This window comes from Trachypithecus francoisi, unplaced genomic scaffold (genome assembly GCF_009764315.1).
Source record: "Trachypithecus francoisi isolate TF-2019V2 unplaced genomic scaffold, Tfra_2.0 Lachesis_group8, whole genome shotgun sequence".
Lineage (NCBI taxonomy): Eukaryota > Metazoa > Chordata > Mammalia > Primates > Cercopithecidae > Trachypithecus > Trachypithecus francoisi.
The window spans coordinates 63,386,805-63,406,763 of record NW_022681473.1 but is presented as its reverse complement, the minus strand read 5'-3'; the positions used below and the strand labels follow the sequence as shown (position 1 = coordinate 63,406,763).

General features: G+C 56.6%; 1 protein-coding gene across 3 annotated transcripts in view; it reads left to right on the top strand.

Annotated features, from left to right (window-relative positions):
* The first annotated feature begins 4,593 nt into the window (after positions 1-4,593).
* PDE2A (phosphodiesterase 2A) overlaps positions 4,594-19,959 on the top strand; it is a 67,786-nt gene continuing 52,420 nt past the window's right edge. Inside the window, exons 1-3 of one of the 3 annotated variants that reach the window (XM_033204490.1) lie at positions 4,605-4,800; positions 5,114-5,471; positions 15,949-16,010. In XM_033204490.1, the coding sequence (XP_033060381.1) occupies positions 4,678-4,800; positions 5,114-5,471; positions 15,949-16,010 (543 nt within the window). In that variant the 5' untranslated portion in view covers positions 4,605-4,677. Of the gene's footprint in view, positions 4,801-5,113; positions 5,472-15,948; positions 16,011-19,959 lie in introns of all 3 variants that reach the window. The other 2 variants (XM_033204492.1, XM_033204491.1) reach the window with 2 other exon arrangements.

Genomic DNA, 19,959 nt, shown 5'->3' with positions numbered 1-19,959 from the left:
AGAAAAGTCAGAGGTTCAGGGTGGTTCAGGGTACAGCTGAGTCAGGCATGGCTGGACAGGAAGTGGTAGGAGAAGCAGCAGGAAAAATGTCACATGAGGATGAGCCTTGCATGTTATACTGAGTTTGGATGTTGCCTTGGAGCCCAGTGAAGATTATGAGCAGAGGCTGAACATGGTCAGAGTGAACCTGCCCTGGTTTGAGAGGTGGGGGGCATGCTAGGCTACATAATAGCTGCTCATCTTTGGTGCAAAGAGCACTGGGTTTGGAATCTATAGGCCCGGGTTCACATTCCTATAGTAACCAGCTCTGCCATCTCAGGTAAGCATCTACATTTATCTGAGCCTCAGTTTCCTTGTTTGTAAAATGGGGCTAATGCTGTGCCTCCTGAGGCTGTTGGATGGGGCCTGGGTGAGGAAATGCTTTGCCAGCACAAGTCCCTACCAATGAAAGGTGTAATTTTTATTAGGAACAAGGCAGGGCTGGTTCCTGGACAGGGCCTGAGGTTGAGTGGGCCCAGGACCCAGGCTGACAGCTGAGTCACCTTTTCCAGGCCAAGTGGCCTCTAAGGTGGGGAGACAAAAGAGTTGGCTAGAGGGGCTGGGCTAGGCATTCCTGAGCTGAAGCTGGTAGGAAAACTGGGGCTGAGGCTGAGCTTCCTGGTGTCTGAGATGGGCAGAGGGTACAGACACCGGGATAGTAGGACCCTCAGCCACTGCATTCTTGGAGACAAAAGAGGAGCTGGGAAATCTGATTTCCTTACCTGCTTTTGCTCAAGAAGCAAGGAACGTATTTAAGGTACAGACTGGAGTGAGATGGCCTGGGTTTGAATTTTGACTACTTACTAGCTATGTGACTGTGGGCAAGTTACTTTGTGCCTCAGTTTTCCTTACCTGTGAAATGTGACTAATAATAGATCCCACCTTATATCATTGTTGAGAAGATGACACATGAGGCACACGGTATGTGCTCAATGCATGTGAAAGCCTCCCAGCCCCAGATGCACACACCGGCCTGTAGGGGCCAGCTCTGGCCCTCAGCTCCATGGGACAGAGGTCACCCTGGGAGGAGATGCATCTACTCCAGGGTGCGCTAACCTGGCAGCAAATTAGAATCACCTGGGTACATTTGCAGACATCTGGGATGGGGGTTCCAGATGTCAGCATTTAAAATGTTCCCAGGCAATTCTAACATGAGTCAGGGTGAGAACCCAGCACAGGATCACAGATTGTGGAGTTGGAGTGAGGTAGGGATCTCTGTGTGAGTGGAGGAGTCCTTGGAACGGGGTCACTCCTAGCTATAAGAGCTCGGCAAGGCCTTTAAATGTGCCAACTTCAAGAAGCCTTGGTTGCCCCTTAGGGAGGGCGCTGGTTGGGGAATTTCAGGGATTGTGTGAGAAGGTTTTTCTGAAAGGGCTCTGCACTCTACCAAGCACTGAAAGAAAGCAGTGCACTTGTTTGTTGAATCTAGTGTAATAACATTTCACAGATGGGGAAACCGAGGCCTAGAGAGGTGCTGTGGCCTGCTCAGAATCCCACAGCAAGTCTATGGCACAGTTAGGACTCAAACCCTCTGAGGAATGCTTGAATCTGAAAGGTTGACACAGAAAGACTCTTTGAGCTGAGGGACAGATAGAGCACACACCAGGGACCCCAGTCATTGGGCTGTAGTTTGAGAGATTCAAGTAAGACTTAAGAAATAACTTCTTGGCTAGGCGCAGTGGCTCATGCCTGTAATCCCAGCACTTTGGGAGGCTGAGGCGGGCGGATCATGAAGTCAAGAGATCGTGACCATCCTGGCCAACATGGCAAAATCCCGTCTCTACCAAAAATATAAAAATTAGCTGGGCAGCCGGGCGCAGTGGCTCACGCCTGTAATCCCAGCACTTTGAGAGGCCGAGGCAGGCCGATCATGAGGTCAGGAGATTGAGACCATCCTAGTTAACACGGTGAAACCCCGTCTCTACTAAAAAATACAAAAAATTAGCCAGGCGTGGCAGCATGCGCCTGTAGTCCCAGCTACTCAGGAGGTTGAGGCAGGAGAATGGTGTGAACCCGGGAGGCGGAGCTTGCAGTGAGCCAAGATCGTGCCACTGCACTCCAGCCTGGGCGACAGAGCAAGACTCCGTCTAAAAAATATATATATAAATAATAAAAATAAATAAATAAATAAAAATTAGCTGGGCATGATGGCGCACGCCTGTAGTCCCATCTACTCAGGAGGCTGAGGCGGAAGAATCGCTTGAACCCGGGAGGCGGAGGTTGCAGCGAGCTGAGATCAAGCCACTGCACCCCAGCCTGGTGACAGAGAGAGACTCCGTCTCAAACAAATAAAAATAAAATAAAATAACTTCTCAAGAGGTGAGTGCCATGGAGGTGGTGCCTGGAGTTGGGAGCCCAAGAGATGGTGGCAGTGCCAGGCCAGGGTCGGCTGTTGACCATGGTCTGAGGTGGCCTCCCCTGAAGAACAAGTAACTCTGGCCAGTGGCTGTAACAGATACCTCCTGAGCACCTGTGTCTCACCCAGGCTTGTCCAGAGCCCAGGACTGAGCCAGTGACACATGCTCAGAATTTACCGAAAGAATTGTGCACTGAGCTCAGACTCAGACCTAGTCCTTCCAGCAGCCCTTACATGGGCCATCCCCTTTTACATAAGAGAAAACTGAGGCCAAAAACAAGAAGGGAGGCCCCGTGGGAGCCAGAACCTTTACACACCTTAGCCCAGGTAATCTTTTCTACACTGTTAATAAGTAGGATAAATTGCACCTGTTTCGAAGATTCAATAAAATACATTGACTTGGCCCAGATCGCTTACTCTATACCTCTCCTAAGTCCCCAGATGTGACTCCCAGGAAAGACACAAAAAAGGGCTACCCAGAGGGATAAGGTAGTATCCACAGAAGCCCTCCCAGAGGAGGTGGGCCTTCAAATGGCCCCTAAATGACAGGCAGGAGGGAAGGATCTGGGAGGGTATTGGGGGTGGGATGGCATGGGCAAAGGCCTGGAGGTGAGAGTCAGTCATTGATGTGAGAAGAGCAAGAAGTAGAAAGGTAAGGAATGGTGGGGAGGGGAGTCAGAGCTGGATGAACAAGTGAGGGTTCAGCTGTAGAGGGTCTGGCCTGCCAGGCTGAGGGCCCAGGCTTTATTGTGCTGGTGGTAGGGAGCCACTGAGGGTGAATAGGGGAGAGCATGTCAGAGCATGCCTCAGAAAGGTGGGAGAAATGCTGGCATGGAGGGCCGCCCCCTGAGTTGGTGGGGTGGCTGGGCTCTGCCAAGGCTATGTGCCAGCTGCCTGGACTGTGTCCAAGAATGGGCACAGTGACTCAACATTGAGAAAATCACTCCCCAGGGAGAAAGGGCCCCGATGAATCACCCAACTGAGGTGGGGAGGCTGGGAGGCCAGGAGGCTGGGGGCTCACTGAGTCACCCTCCAAGAGTTGGTGAGGAGGGGAGCTGCAGAGAGAGATGCCGGCAGTGCAGTTGGGGGCGGAGATTCAGATTAGACCACAGTGAGGGCTGTCGGGGGACTCTGCCTTCCCAGCATTCCCGGGTTTGATCATCCTGGCTGTCCTGTGAGGGAGATGAGAAAACTGAGGCCCAGGAAGTGGGGGGAGGGGATCCGACCAAGGTCATGCAGCAAGTCGTTGGCAAAGGCCTAGCGAGACCCAAGCGCACCCTACAGTCCAGACCCTTCCCGACGCCCCAGCCGCTTTCATGCCAAGCAGAGGCCTAAGAACCGGGTCGGTCCGGTCAGGGAGATGAGCCCAGTGACCCACTGAACCCCCGGACGCGGCCCCTCCGGGCAGTCGGCAACTGAGGCCGGGCTGCGCCGCCGCGATGGGACGGCAGGGGGCGCAGGAGCGTCGCGGCTGCCGCAGGCGCCTGAACCCAGAAGCCGCTCTGCGGAGAAACGCGCTCCCGGCGCGCAGGTCCCACCGCTGAACTGCGGACCGTGTGGCCCTGGGGCCTGCACCCTCTCCGGCTCCGGGGACGGCAAAACAGACCTGCCGGCTCAGGCCTGAGGGCCCAGTCAGTAGCGGCCGCAGTGTGTGCGCTCGGTGTCTGTGCGCACGTGTATCCCTCGCAGATGGGCGACTGCTCCAGGGCCTGTCCGTCTCGGAGCGGCCTCCAACATTCTCCCGACTTCCCCCTGCCTCCTAGATTGAGGGAGAGGAGTAAGCCCGAGGCTCCTGCGGTGTCCGCGGCCCCTGCCGCCCTTTCCCTTCTCCTTCCCTGCCTACCTACCACCTCACTGCGTCCGTCTCTGCCTGGGGCTCTGGCCGGGCCCCGGGCCCCAAAGTAGTGGCGGGGAAACGGTGCGATCAGACAGGGTGGAGGCTCTGAGAGCGGCCCCTGCGAGATGCGAGAGAAGTGGCGACCGGGCGAGGGGCAGCGAGCGCAGGCTGACAGCAGGCCAGCTGGAAGGGCCGAGGGAACCCAGGGCGAGAGAGAAGCGCGGTGACAGAGGCCGGGGGTCCGGTGGGGTCGGAGGATCCGACGGGCAGAGAGGTGCGGTCCGCGGTGGCGGGGACATAGGCGGGGCCGGGGAGGGCCGGGGGCGGGCGGGGGGCGGGCCGGGGCGGGGCCGGGGCGGACACTCGGGCGGACCCGGCGAAGCTGTCGCGGACGCGCTGACCGAGCGCAGCGGCCGGGCCGGCGGGCGGGCGGGCGGCTGCGAGCATGGTCCTGGTGCTGCACCACATCCTCATCGCTGTTGTCCAATTCCTCAGGCGGGGCCAGCAGGTCTTCCTCAAGCCGGACGAGCCGCCGCCGCCGCCGCAGCCATGCGCCGACAGCCTGCAGGTAGGGGGGCCCCGCGCTGGGCACCAGGAGAACGGGGTGTCCGGCGAGCGCCGGGCCGGGTCCGCCCGCCCCTAAGCCCCCGAACCCTTCTCAGGGAGGAGACCCCTCCTCTAGTTCTGAATTCTACTCCTGTGCTGGGACGGCAGCGCAGACCAAGAGCCCTTGAAGCCCTGGCTCTCAGTCCAAACGTCACCCCAGACTCTGAACTCCTTTCGGATCCGGGGCTCCACCCCAAGCACTGAGCTTCCAGTCCACGGTGGAACTGCAGTGCACACTGAGAGCTCTGCCCAAGCCTCAAATTTCTTTTCCTTAGATTAGTGGGGACCCCTGCCCACGCCTCGGAACCTTCACCATATATGTGGGACTCCTGGCACACCTGGACCACCTGAACCCCCAGCTGTCCTCCAGGACCCCACCTCAGAGCCGGCCTCACCCCAAGCCCCAAACCTCCATTCCACAGCCTCAACTGGACACCACCGCTCAGATTCCCACCCAAACATCTGGACTTCAGTGCTCAGCCTGGACCCTACCCCAGAGTGCAAATCTGTCCTTCCATCAGGGCTTCACTGGCCTCCTCTGTGGGACCCACTCCTCTATCCCTTCCCTCCCTCCTGTGTTGGAGATCTCCAAGCCTTTCCTCGTGGGGGGCCCCTCCTTTTGTTCCTCTCCAGGTACAGTGGTCCCACTTTATTCTCTGGGCTTCTCTGGTTTCTCTTCAAGTGTTTCTGGGCTCTCTAATTTGGTCTATTGCCCCATGTGCCCACCTCTCTTGGTCTATCTTGGTCTCTCTCTCATTTCTCTAGGTCTCTATCTTTGTTTTGGGGTTTCTTTCTGCAGCCATCCCTTCCTCTTGTATCTACCTCTGCTTTGCGGTGAGGAGGGGCAGGCTCAGAGAGCAGGGCTAGTGTCCCTGGTACCCCCCGCATCCCATGTTCTCAGGCATGGCATGGTGTGGGCTCACGTGGAAGGGCCTGAACGTGGAGTGTGCTGCCCTCAGGCGGTGCCCAGGGGTCTGAGGTGGTGGGGGGATGATGCAGCGGGCACTGGCTTTTGTAACTTATAAAGCCCCTCATCCCAGCTGCCTTGGTCTTGATGGGGGCGGCTAGGGCTTGAGATAGGGAAGAGTAGACTGCAATCTGGTGTCAGTCACCTGCGGTGGGATGTGTCCAGGCTGGGTGGGTCTAGAGTGTATGTGTTTGTGTGAGTGTTCCTCTGTGTGTGCAGCACGGGCTGGGTTGCATGTGTTGTGTGTGTCTTGTGTGTAATCTTGTGTGTTGTACCGTGTATGAATGTGTCATCGAGAGTGGGATTATTTGTGGGGAGATTATGGGAAGTGTCGGAATTGTGGGTCTATGGCATTGTGTGCTATGTGTGGCTGGGGAGGCAGTGTTGTGGCTGTGGAGTGGTAACTGGGTGTGTGGCTGTTGTGTGTGTAGAGAACTTGTGTGTACGTGGCTGTATGTCTGTCATTGTACAGTGGAGTTGTTGTAGGGGCAGCTTGCATACAGGGCTCTATATGTAGTTGTGTATGTTACTGGCTGTTGTGTGTGGCCAGGAAGGGTCACTGCAGGGGCCTGATGGTTTCCAGTGGGTCTCTTTTCAGAGAGGAGTTGGGACAAGGGGTTGCTGTGTGTGCCAATATGTTTGCAGCCTAGGTGGCTGGCTTAGAGTCACTATGGCACATCTTGGGATTGCTTGGGGAATATATCTATTAGGACCTTAGTGCTGGTGTTTGAGTGTCATGTGTCTGTGTGGTGGCTGCTCCTGTGATTCTGGACAGGAAAGGGTTGCAGGCAGGGCTGAGGGGTCTGAGGTGAGGAGCCAGTTGACAAGTGTGTGAGTGTGTGTGTGTGCATGCATGTACATGTGCATATGGGAGTGGGGTGAGGTGGGAGGAGGCAGTGGGCCAGCAGGGCTGTCTATGCTAAGGGGCTGTGTGTGCCCACAAACGTGTGACATTAGGTGTGCACATTATCTATGCAGGCTGTGTCTGCATGTGTCTCTGTGTCTAGGTGGTGTGCATGTTGAATTTAATTGGATGCATATGCCTGTGGTTGGGGAGGTGAGAGGTGTGTGAGGTGCGTAGTGGGAGACGGTGTGAGTGTGGTGTGAAGTGAGGGTGTGTGAGCTGTGTGACTTTTTGGTGTGACGTGTGGATTATGTGATCTTTTCTCCCCGTGAGCTGTGTGTGTGTGGTGAGGAGTGAGTGGGGGATGGACAGTGAGCTGGCGGTGTGTGTGTTGGGGGTGTTGAGGACTGTAGAATGTGCTGCGGTGGGAGTGTGTGCATGAGGTGTGTGTGAGGAATGAAGTCTGTAACATTTGAGGCGTGTGGAATGTAGCGGGTGTCCCCATAAATGTCTGTATAGTGACGCATGTGTGCAGGAGGGCTTGGCTGCCATCCTGTCCTTGCTCCCCTCCTGATCAGGTCCCTAGAGATGCCCTGGAATGTTCTCCATGCCCCCCCAACCCCAGCTGCCCCTACCCTTTGCCCTTCATCCTCCTTGCCTTGACCAAGTCCTTTGTTTTGGGTTTCCGGTGGAGCAGGCGCTGGACAGGCGGGCGGCAGGCGATGTCACGGTCTGGGAACCTTTGTTCTTTTCCTCTTAGTTTGACTGGTGTTTGGGGCCCCTGTTTGGAGGAGGGTGTGGAGAGGATGCACGAGGCAGCAAGGTCACTGTGTTTACTACACCTCTTCGTGCTCCGCAGAAGGGAGGCGTACAGCGCAGGCGGTGAGGCCTGGGTGGTGTCTTTGGTGGCGCCTCTTGGTATAAGAAGAGCTTGGGCTGGGGTTGGAGTTTGCCAGCTCTGCAGTCTTAGTCCATGGTGGCCCAGCGCCCTTCCTGGCATATGTCAGCGGGCTGAGCAGCCGAGCAGCCAAGCACCCGCTTCTCCAGGTTCACCTCCTCTCGCCCCTTCTCTGTGTGGCTGCAGCCCCTGGAGACAACCAGGAAGACCTCGATTTAGCTCTATTTGTGTTCACTCCAGGTCAGATGGAGGAGAAATAGTCCCCGTCCTCACAGAGATACTTATCTGAAAGGAGAGAGCTAGTCACACCTTTGGGGACCCTCTACTCTGACGCATTCTGTAGGGGATGCAGTCTGTAGGGGGATCGAGGTCATACCTTCCAGAGAGAGCTGTGGGAAAACCCTACTGGGCCACCTCCCAGCAAGTGCTTGAGAGAAGAAACATCCAAGATTCCTCGAGATTGGAAGGCTCAGAGAAGTCTGAGTCAGTCAGGGAAGGGGCGGGGGTCGATGCCACAGTGTCACACTCCAGAAGGTTCTCTGAAATGAATAGGCTTGAGCTGGACCTTGAAGCGGGTGTTGGGATGGGCAGAGAAATGCAGCCTGGGGCTAAGGAAGGTTGTAGCCTGACTGGCAAAAGGGATCTTGCTGACCATTCCCCAGGTAACACTGTCTGGCTTTGGGTAGCCATCCCTGGGCCTCCAGCCTTCTCAAGCTTTCATGGTACCTTTTTTATCCCATTGCCTTTGGCTGGAATTATCTTCATCATCACTGACACTGTCATCTTCATCATCTTTTATGCAGTTCTTTCCAAATTCCAAGGTCCTTTCACAAATGTCTCATTTAGCAGGTTAACTCATGCAATTGTCTAAAAGTCTTTATGGAACACCTGCTATGTACCAGACAGGCACAGTTTTAAGTGCCAGGGTCATGGTGGTGACCAAACTGGCCTCATGGAGCTCTTACCTTCTGTGTCCAGACATGCTGTCAGTCGCCCACCCTTTTGTATTTCCCCCAGTCTGGGGCGCCTGGTTCTGTGGGGCTCCGCATGTACACCCTCTGGTGCTGGGGTCTGGCTCCTACCAGAATGTGAGCTCTACAGAGGCTGGGCCTGAGTCTCTCCTCTACCCACCATGTGTGTCCTGAGCTGGGTCTGGCAGAGTCCAGATGCTCACACTTATCATCAGATGACCGGAACTACCCTGTAGGGTTGGCAGCCCAGCTCCGTCTAGGGAAACTAGGGTCCAGCGGAAGAGGGGACTCAAGGCAGCATCTCATCAGGCCCTTCTTTTACCAGTAGCTCCAGAGACCAAGAGGGGTCAGGTGACTGATGCAGGTCTCACAGCAGGGTGGCAGGGCTGGTGTCAGAAGACAGCACTTCTTGCTGCCAGGTTGGGCTCTGGCCCCAGCACCATGCTGCTCTCTGGCTGGCCTCCGTGCTGCCTGCGGCGGGTAAACGATTATTAATGACCCCCCTGGCAAGGAGACAGGAAATGTTTCCCAGCCACAGCTGGGGACCTGCTCCCTGCCAGCCCCAGCTATCCATACCCGCCCTGACCATGGCATCAGTGCTGATGTTATCTTCGTTCTGCCTCAGTCTTCTTTGCTCCTTCTGCCCATCCCCCCACCTTCCTGATCTTGACATCCTAAGGGTAAATGATGACACCCTAAGGGTAAATGATGAGAAGGTACAGAGCTTTCTTTTCCATATCCCTGTCCCTCACCACTTTCTCCAACCTGACTCATCTCTACCTTCTTCCTTTCCCCACGCCAGCCAGAAGTAGCTCTTCCTCCAGGAAGGCTTCTCTGAATGCACAGCCAGCTCCTCCAGTGGCCACTACCCTGGGCCCGAGGCACTGAGTCCCCCTCATTGCAGACTCTAGTCCTCCACTGATGATTTGCTCTGATGGTCTTAGGGCTGGCCTGGGAACTTCCTGAAGCCTGTCGCTAACTGCTGCCTTAGGACTGACATGTGGAGGGTCCTCCCAGATCCCACCTCCAGGAAGTCTCCAGTTTCACCCAGCCCAGGGATTCTTACCTCCTTTGAGCACTCTGCCCTTCCTGTCTGAGTTACACATGTGTACTTCCAGGACTTCCTAGGTGGACATTGGTGAACACCTGCTATGTGCCCAGCAGAGAGGGTGGGAAGAGATGAGCAGGATGCAGGCCTTAAAATCCCCACACATTCCCCCAAGCCTGAGCAATGTTGCATCAGCCCCATGGCAGGTGGCACAGACCTGGGTACTAGGGCTGGGGGCGGGGAGGTGGGGAAGCAGGGAGTGATGTTGGTACAGTGTGTGGAGAGGGCAACGAAGGAGATAAACTCAGGGGCCATGGTAATATAAAGCAGAGACCCCTATTTCAGCCCAGAGTGGGAGGGAGGGGCACGTTGGGGAGCTTCCAGGAGGAAACAAATCTAGACTGAGAGCTAAGGGTCAAGCCAGGAGAAAGTTCTGGACAGAGGGGACAACAAACCTTCTGGTTATTGTGAAGGTTTGTTCGTGGCAGACAGGGAGGAGAGCCTGTGGCAGCACCACTCCATGGAGCAGGCCCCTGGGTGCCAGGCGTCTGGGTCCGGGGTATGGGAGTGGTGAAGCTGGCCCAGCAAGATGGTGCAGGACTTGTAAGCCATGTTAAGGACCGCGGACTTGTTCTGGAGGGAAATTGACCCTTGGGAAGAGTTGAGGGAAGAGATATGACAGATCAGATCTGCATGTTCGGGAGCTCCCTGGACCATGGTGTGGAGACTGAGGGGGAGGTTGGTGTGGCCCAGGTAAAGGGGGTGATGAGGCCTGGACAGGGAAATGGCTAAAGAATGCAGGGGAGGGCTGGTGGAGGGAGCCGGCCAGCTGTAGACATGAAGGTCAAGGGAGGAGAATGCTGCCCCACCCAGGTGTCTGGGTGGGTTTTGTGCAGTCTCTGAGAGGTATAGGAGGGAAGACAGGGGTTAGTGGCAGATGCCTGGGCCTGTGTCAGGGCCCTTTAAAGACCAAAAGGTCTTGGAAAAGCCTCCCAGGAGGTCATGAGCTTTGAGGTTAAAGAGAGACCTGAAGCCCACTCAGGCAGGGCTGCTATAGCCTCACCTGTAACATGGGGAACTCGGGATCTGCCCTGGGCAAAGAGTGTTCAGAATTCAATAATCAAAACAATCTGTGGAATATAATACTTAATAAAATTCAAATCCAAAAATGTGTGAGTACATTCCAAAATGAGTAAAAATGTAAATTTATGAAAATGCTAAACATACGTGATTGTTCTAATGTAAATTGTAAGCCTCAGCTGCTTCCCAAAACTTTGGATCAGGCTCCCTTGAAGCTGCTGCCTCGATGTGGCTCCCCCCTGCGGCTTCAGGACCTTCCTGTTCAGCTCCCTTGAGAGGAGCCAGCAGGGCCCCTCCTCTGCAGAGCCTGTACTCCGGCTGGTGGCTTCAGGGGGCAGGCATTCTGCCTTTCCTGTCCCCCACCCTAAGGGAGTTGGCCTTGCATGCCTCCCATCCATGGTTGCCTCTACTGGGGGCTGCCACTGGGAGACAGGAAGGGCATGGGAGTTGCAGGAGCTCAGGGTAAGAGGGGTCGAGAGCTCGTGGTATGGAGGGGGAGCGGGAAGGTAGGGTGGCCAGAAGAATGGAGAGGGCGGGAAGTGAGAGCAAAGGGAGACAGGCAGAGCTGAAGAGCGGTATCACCCCAACATCATTACTGGTATTTCAGAATAGAAAAAGCTGTGCCATTTCCAGAAACATCATAATGTTGAAGTCCAGTCTTGCAGTCTCTGAGCTGGGCATTGCTTGGCCCCCACTCTCCAGTATTTTTGCATGAGACCATTTTTCTGGGCTGCATTTTCTCACTTGTAAGAGGAGGAAGTTGAGGGTCAATATCTCCCAGCGATATATGAGCTCTAGCTCTAGAAGTGTAGGATTTTGAGAATCTGGAATTGTCAGTCTGTGGGGTTCTAACTGGGACAATTCTAGCATTCCTTGACTCTCAGCTCCCAGCCAGGGCTGTGTGGATGCGTGGTTGTGTGATTCCGACATTCTGAGACTTTAACATGCTGAGGCTCTAGGAGCTAGAGATACGGACATTCTGTGAATCTAGGATTCTAGGATTTGATGGTTTGATGATTCAATGGTTCTAAATGGGGCTGCTGGGAAGAGCTGCAACCACCTGCCTTGTTAATGTCAATGTTCAGTTATTAAAAACATAACAAGAAGCAATGGAGACAGATAGCTCAGAATGGTGGGCGCTCCCTCCACTCCCAGTGAGGGAGGACAGGAGAAGTTGGGCTGGCCTTAGAGGAGAATAGAGACCTTTACAACCTGGGTCACACAGGCTGTTTCTCCTGTCACAACAGAACTGGTGTGTGTACATTCGAGAGACCTGCCACTCTCAAAGCTTGCAGAGTAAGGGGCTCATTTCCTTCAACACTGGCCTCTATTCCTTAACCATTTCAGACTGGGCGGAGAGAGGGGTTGCTACCCTTTCCAAAGTTTCTGGGCAGAAATGGCAGCAGTGGAGGAAGGAGAGGCCTGCTTACCCCTGCCCCTTCCCTGACAGCCTGAGGGGGGAAAACAGGACATGAATACTTCCTGGACACAGACATGGAAATGCATGAAACCCTGCCTGCGAGGGCCCCGCGTCCATAGGGCTCAAACAAGGGCAGAGGCCAGGACAGCCAGTGGGGTCCTGTCAGCACCCTCTCAGTACAGGCTGAGGAGGGAAGACCCTGTTTTTGCCCCAAGGGTGGCAGTGAGAAGGGGTCAAGGAAGGGAGTCCCAGGTCAGGCATCGAAAGTGCTGACAGGTCCTCCCCTGTGTGTGAGGCCACAGTCCAGCCTCGCAGAAGGCCAGCCCAGCTGTCCAGTGTTTCACTGCCTCCTGGGTCCTTTCTATGCCTCAGCACCCAGGCCAGAGTTGGGGAGGGGTCCAGGCTGCAGGGGAGGGTTTCCTTCCAGAGTGCCCACCTCGATAGATCCTTAGAAGCCCAGTACCACTGCACAGGTCCAAGGGCTTCCCCTGCCTGGTAGGTTCACAGACCAAAGCTGGCCCTGATCACACAGCAAAACGGGGCCTGAAATCAGGCTTCCTGATTCCCAGTCCTGGGTGTTCGTTGTTGCCCACAACCTCCCCCACTTCCACTGGGACACCTGAGGGGCAGGAGTGGAGGCGGGACTCAGATTAGGGGGCAGAGCCTCTGTCCATCACCCCTCCGTCTTCCTCCTCCCACAGGCCAGAAGCAGGTGTGGTGGTGACAGCTGCCTCCAGTCCTCCACAAGGCTCCGTTGTCCCCGGCAGGGAGTCCCTCCCCAGCTGCAGGCCCGAAATGTGCCTCCCTGGGCCCTCCTGTCGTGACCACCCGCTTCCTCCTGCTGCTCCTTCCCTGGTCTCATCTGCACTTGCCCTCGGGCCCTCCCCATCCCTGTGAGGTCTCCATCTGTGGCTCTCTCTGGGTTTAAGCCTCTCTCCAGTGAAAGTTAGATTTGGAAGGGCCCTGGGGGATCACCAAGTCCAACCCTTTTATTCTTCCGATGAGGAGGCCAGCTCAGAGAAAGGAAGGTCCTGTCCAAAGCTGCACAGTAGGCTGGGGCACAGCCCAGTGCCGTGCTCCCTTCAGCGCTGGGTCATGGGTGCACCCTGCCCTTGGCATCAGGCGTCCAGGGTTTGAGGACTGACTGTGATGATCAGCGCTAAGCACACAGGCACCTGCAGAAACGTGGTGGGGGGCTTCTCTCCTCAGCCCTTCTTCACAGCCCTGAGCTGCCCTCCCTTCCCCTTCTTTGCCCAGCTCCTCTCTCCTTCACTACCCTTGCTGTCTGCTGACTCCTGCCTCTGGCAGACACTGTCCTTGGGACACAGACTAGAGCTCAGGCCTCCATGACTGGGATGCACACCCATGCGCTCAGACACAGACCCGCAGACATATGCAAGCGTATCACGGGGTCTATAAATCCCAGCTGAAAACTGGTCAGACCATCAGGAGGCCACCCTGGAACCCAGTGTCCTCCTCTTCCTGTCAGGCCTCACACACCTCCTCTAGGAAGCCCCTTAGGACCCCTGAAGACTATCTTCATCCAACTAGCCCCTTTGTGACAACTGAACTCTGTGAGCCTAGGTTCCTCCTGTGACTCAAAGGGCAAGGCTGAGTCCCCCCTTCAGTCCTGGGGCCACTCCTTCAGTGTCTCCAGGAGGGGTTCAGCTTCCTGTTGCTGGGTGGGGAGAGCCCTGAGGTCCCCACAGGACGTGGGACAATGGGGAGGAGGTGACAGATGAGAGGCTAACTCTTCCCTAAAGCAGACTCTACCCTCCCCTGACCTCCCTGGCTGGTGGCTTGGACACAGCCCTGGCCTGTTGGCCCCTTAGGACTAGGGTCCTGGTCTGACCCCACAGTGCGGAGGTCTGGGAATCAGAAGCCCTGGTTCTCCAGCAGCAGTTCTCTAACTGGAGGCTAGGGAGTCCAGGCCTCCAGGGCACTGGTAGGTTATTGGCGGGTTGGTGCAGATTCCAGTGTCCAGGAGGGGTGAGCTGAACTTCTGTGGCCTGGGGGGCCTGTATATAAGAGATAGGAGAGTGGTAAACACAGGCTGGGTGGGATTATGGGGAGCTAGCTGAGACTCCCCTCATCGTAGCCACTTTCTCCACACTTGAAATTGGCTGGAGGGGGAACCAGAAATTGGGTGGGGTTGGGGAGGGACAGGAGCCAGCAGCCTGCCTCCACCTCGGGGCAGTGCCTCTGCTGGGGGGCAGGAACCTGTCCTGGGAGTGGTGGGAGGCCTGAGAGGGGAGCTGGATTCTGCGTGAAACTGGCACTCCCTCCTGTCAGGGGAGGGGAGGGGCTGTCCCTGGCTGCTCAGCAGGTGGCCCATCTGGCTGTGGGTGGAAAAGAGGACTCAGGCTTTGTGGATACAAGGGATGGCCCTGGGGTCAGGCACTTATCTCAACCCTCGTCATTTCCTCTGCCGGACACAGCTGGGTGAGTGGGGTCATTGCACAGAGGGAAGGAACAGGCCAGGACCAATACATACCAGGCCCTACAGGAGAGTCAGGCACATGGGTGACCTCACCACACCCTGGGCTGCAGTCAGTACCTCATAGAGGCCCAGCCACACACCACAGTCACTGCAGGAGATGGCCACACCTAGACCATCACACCACACACAGACCAAGTCTCCCCAGGTGACACTCAGGCCCAGCTGCAGGCGCAGCTAAGAGGGAAGACCCTGCAGGAAAAAGGGACATGTGGGACAACCAGGCGCCCTGCCTCGGCCACACCACAAGCCTCTGCACGCCAGGTGCAGCTCCTGTCACCCCTACGGTCAACCCAAGGAGAGCCAGAGATGCCAGCAGTCGTGGGCAGGCATCCAGTGCCCAGGCAAGAAGAGGGGGACACCAGCAGGGAACCCAGAACCTCCTCCATACCAGACTGTGCCCTCCCCCCAGCTCACAGAAGGAGCGCCTCAGGCTGTTTATTTCCTAGCAGGGACTAGCAGGGATGGGTGTCTCATCCCCCTCCTCCTCCCAGTCCCCACCACACGATGCTGAAGCTGCCAAATCAAATCAGCCCCTGCACCCGCGCCAGGCTGGCATGGCGGCCAGCAGCTGACGGGAACGAAGCCAGGCTCAGAATATCCCGCCGCCTGTCCGATGCCTGGCTAGGCTTGTTGGGTGGGGGTGGGGAGGGGCAGCAGCCTGGCAGCCAGGCCCTAGGCAGTGCCCCTCAGAGAGGCTGGGGGTTTGGAATGCCGCGGGAGGGTGGGCTTCTGGAGAACGAGTGAGCAGGTCCCTGTTGTGTCTCCAGGCTGCTGTGGCAATGTCTCCACTGCCAGCATTCCGGGAGCTGTGGAAGCGGTGCCGGTGGGATACTGGCTGGGGGGTCTGATCCCAGTCCAGATGATTGGGTGCCAGGCTGGGGCAGGGCCTTCCACATGTGCTCACATTCATTTGAGACTCACAACACCTGGGCTGGAAGCCCCTTGGTTGTCTGTGAGTAAAGGCCCAAATCACTGTGGAGGCCCAGTGACTATGTGAGGTGGACATTATGGATCCCATTTTACAGATAGGGAAACTGAGGCTTAGAGAGGGCTAGTGGAGCTCCCTGGAGAGAAGCAGAAGTGGAGGAGGCCTCAGAAAGAGTCAAGAGGTGGTCATTTCCACTCCTTAGGAGCCCTAAGTGGAAAGAAGGAATATGGCTCTGTCCTCAGAGTCAAGGAACAGAGAACATGGCAGAGCCAGAGGTGCCTATGGGAAGCAGAGAATAAGGAGGGAGTCTGGGGAGAGAGCAAGGTGCAAGCGGGCAAGGCTTCCTGGAGGAGGGGGCCATCCATGGGCCTGCTGGGGGCTAATGGGAGGGCAGGCTAGGGAGAAGGGGAGAAGGCCTGGCCGGCCTCAGCCCCTGACCTTCTTGTCTCTGCAGCCAGCCTGGACCCCCTTGCAAAGGAGCCAGGACCCCCAGGGAATAGAGACGACCGACTGGAGGTGAGAGCTCAGTGGAGGGAGAAGTGGGTGGGCTTGAGGGGGTGGGGCGCAGACTGAAGATCAGTCTGAGTGGTGCCCTCCCCCTTGGGAGGACGGGGAGGCTGGAGTCACATCCCAGCCCCAGCCCTCCAGACTAGGACCACCCCCATATCAAGGCCATCTCCCCTCACCCCATATATCCCCAGCCTGGAAGTCCTCCCATGAGGATTCCTCCTCCCAACTCACCTGGGAGTCACTCCAGACTACTCCCTTGTCCTCCCCACCCTCACCCAACAATTCCCTGTTGATTCTCTGCCCTGAGTATTTCCCGAGTTCCTCTCCTCTCCATTCCACCACCTGTTTGGGTCCAGGCCCCCTCAACTCTCCCCTGGGTCACTCACTGGCTGCTTGCTTTCAGTTTCCCCCATCCTCCACGTGGCCACCAGGAGGATCTTTCTAATGCACAGACCTGAACTTGTCACTCTCTTGCCCCAGAATCCTCCATACTCCCCATTCCCATGTCCCCCTCTGCAACCCCAGCCTGGCCATTGTCCCCCTTCATCCATTGCTGCCTCCCCCAAACTACTCCCGCTGGCCTCTTCCCCCCTCAGCTTCCTAAATCCTTCGGGGATCAGCTCTAGCCTCCTCTCCTCTGGGAAGTCCTCTCTACCCCTTGACCATGGGACCAAGCTCGTTCATGCTCCCTCCTCTGAGCTCTCCTGCCCTGGCAGTCAGATGCTGGGGTGCTCTGCTGTCTGTCGCCCACTGTGCTGTGCCACGAGCACCCTGTTTTCTCCATCACGTGACTCTGTATGTGTGTCTGCCTTGCCTTCTCTGCACTGTGAGCTCCCTGAGCCTGGGGACTATGCTTTCTTCATTCCTGAACCTTCTACCACTCTTGGATGGGTACCGGTGCAGCGCTTAGCCCGTGCATTTCCTGCCCTATGAGGGGTGCCATCCCCACCCCCCAACCATGCCTTCCTTCCCTGTGAGGGGTGCCTCATAGGAATCTTCAGTGCTCAAAGGGGCCTTGACGAGCAAACAAGGTGGGCTGCTGATGTTGAAGATCGGCACAGAGGAGGGTGTGTGTGTGTGTGTGTGTGTGTGTGTGAACTGGACCCACAGCCAGAACAGCAAGAGTCTGCCCAGGCCCGGCTGAGAGGGAGAGGAAGATGCTGCTTATATCAGTGTGTGCCAGCAGCCTTTGACACCCCCCTTGTTTAATTCTTACAACATCCCTATGAGGTAGGGGCTGCCATTATTCCTGTTTCACATTTGGGGAAGCTGAGGCCCAGAGGGGTCATGCAGTGAGTGAATTGGAACAGAGCTAGGAGTGGAGCCTAGAGGTGTCTCAGGCTCGAGGCTCACTCTTTCCCGGCTGAGTAAGATGGTGCCCACACAGGGCCTGGTGCACAGGAGGGGCTCAGCACAGGTTCCCAGCTGGGACACAGGGCCAAGACCTGAGAATGTGCCTCCAATTGGGACTGGGCCCTGCTGCTGGGAGCTGGCAAAGGGAGATGGGAGGGGAGGGCCTGGAAAGCCATTATTAATTTATTTACTGCCATGGCATTCCCCATGGGGCGGGGCTCCCCCCAGAGCTGGGACAGATGGTGTTCCTGGGAGCCTGCAGTGTCTCAGCAGCCTCAGCCACATGCCAGGAAAGACTAGATTTGTCATCCACCCAGGGAGCCATGAGAGGAGGGGCTTTGGCGAAGCTGAGACCCTCCTGGGCAACCAGGGCTGTGCCCCGAGGGAAGGAGTGTGGCTCCAGGCTCCCTGCTCTGCCTCTGGGGCAGCCCCTGCTGCCTAGGCCATAGGTCTGCCCTCTGCAGGTTCAAGTTCTGCTCCTTGTTCAGCTCCACCGGCCTCATCCTTCCCATGAAGCTTCCCTGGGTCGGCCCCACCTGTTCCTACCCCTGTATTCTCTCTGCCTTTCCTTGAGCTGGGTCCTGCTGCCTCCTCCCTCTGACCGAGGATCCAGAGCCATGAGCTCCTCAGCCCTCAGCTCTGTCCTGACCCCATCCCCACACGTATCCCAAAAACAGTTAGTGTCTGCCTGGGCTCTTGGCAGGGCCTGCTGGATTTCGGGGTTCTGCCAGCACCCCACCCGAGTGTCCAGGTCTATACTCAACCCTGCTGGGAAGAGAAGGGCTGCCTGAGGGGATGCTCCCAACATTGAGAGGGCAAGACTGGAGAGAGTGGGGACCTGAGGGCATTGCTCAGACCATAGGGACAGCTGGAGAGAAAAGGGACTGGGGAACCTGAGGGGCCCTATTGTCAGGGTGGAGCTGGGAAGCCAAGATGGCCGCATATAGTGGACAAGTCACGGGGTCAGATGAGCACAGGTTCAAGTCCCAACTCCCTTGCTTCCTAGGTGTGTGGCCTTGTGCCTGCCACTTAACCAGCCTGTGCGCCAGTCTCCTCACCTGCCAGGCAGGGATAAGAACCTCTATCATGGCCGGGCACAATGGCTCATGCCTGTAATCCCAGCACTTTGGGAGACTGAGGCGGGCGGATCACAAGGTCAGGAGATCAAGACCATCCTGGCTAACATGGTGAGACCCTGTCTCTACTAAAAATACAAAAAATTATCTGGGTGTGGTGGCGGGTGCCTGTGGTCCCAGCTACTCGGGAAGCTGAGGCAGGAGAATGGCATGAACCCGGGAGGCGGAGCTTGCAGTGAGCCGAGATCGCGCCACTGCACTCCAGCCTGGGCAACAGAGCGAGACTCTGTCTCAAAGAAAAAAAAAAAAAAAGAACCTCTATCATTATTGGACGTAATCACTGTTATTCGACATTACCACAACAGAGCTGTTGGGAGAAGTCACAAAACCTGTATGTGTGGGGTGCCTGGTGCAGGCCTGGCACATGGCAGGTCCTTGGGTAGAGTTAGCCTCCTCCCTGTTCCCTCAAGGGTGCCATCCTTAGAGCCAGGACTAGGCTGTACCCCTGTGAGACAGGGTGCTCTGCAGAGCTGGGCTGAGGCTTATAGAAGTTCTATGGGCATGGCACACTCTCCTGGCACTGGCTGGGTAGCAGCCAAGAGAGCAGAGCTGCCAGCACCCAACCCCACCAAGCAAGCATGTGTTCAGCACACCCTCCTGGGATGGTTCCCTAGCCCCTGTGCCAGCAGCTGGCTTGGAGGAGGGGCTCTTCCAGCTCAGCCTGGCATCCTCCTTCAAGGCCAGGCCTCCGCGTCATTACTGCCTCTCTGAAAGTTGGGGCTGGGGCCGTTCAAGTTGGTGAACTGACTCAAGTTGGTGAGTCAATGCCCTCTTTGTGATGGCTCTCAGGGCCCAGGTGGGGGCTTGGGAGCCCTAGCTGGGGTGGGGGCATGGGGAGAGGCAGACGTGAATGAGGGCACTGTCGTCCACAATAAGTACCGAAATGCACCGCCCAACACCGGCTCCTCTATTGCTGCCCTTGGGACAAAGACCACACCCCTTGGCAGGGCACTGCTGGCCTTGCCTGCTGGGTCCCCTCATGTCCCCTCATGCCCTGAGACATCCAGCGCTCCAGCCACATTGTTGTGTTCACTCCCAGCACACAGCAGCTCCTCCTGCCTCCCTGCCTTTGCTCACACTGACCACCTGTCTGGAACATCTTTCCTTTCTTTCTCCACCTACTCTCTTTTCAAGGCCCAGAAGAAATGTCACCTCCTTTGTGACGTTCTCTCAGACTAGTCCCTCCACCTCAGGCCGAGCCAGTCTCCTCCCTTCCCTGGGCACTCACAGTCCCCATTTCCCTGAGCCCACAGTTGGGAAACCTGTTACCCCACATGGTGCTATGGGTAATGTGTCCTTCCCCATGGGATTGTAAACACCCAGGAAACAGAGACTGAGGCTGAGTCTTCTTTGTCTCTCTTGGGCCCATATGGTGCCTGGTAAAGGCCTGGTATACAGTAGAAGGTCAATAAATACTTCTTGAATGAACAAGAGTGGCCGTGAGTAGGGCTGGAGTAGTTCCAAGA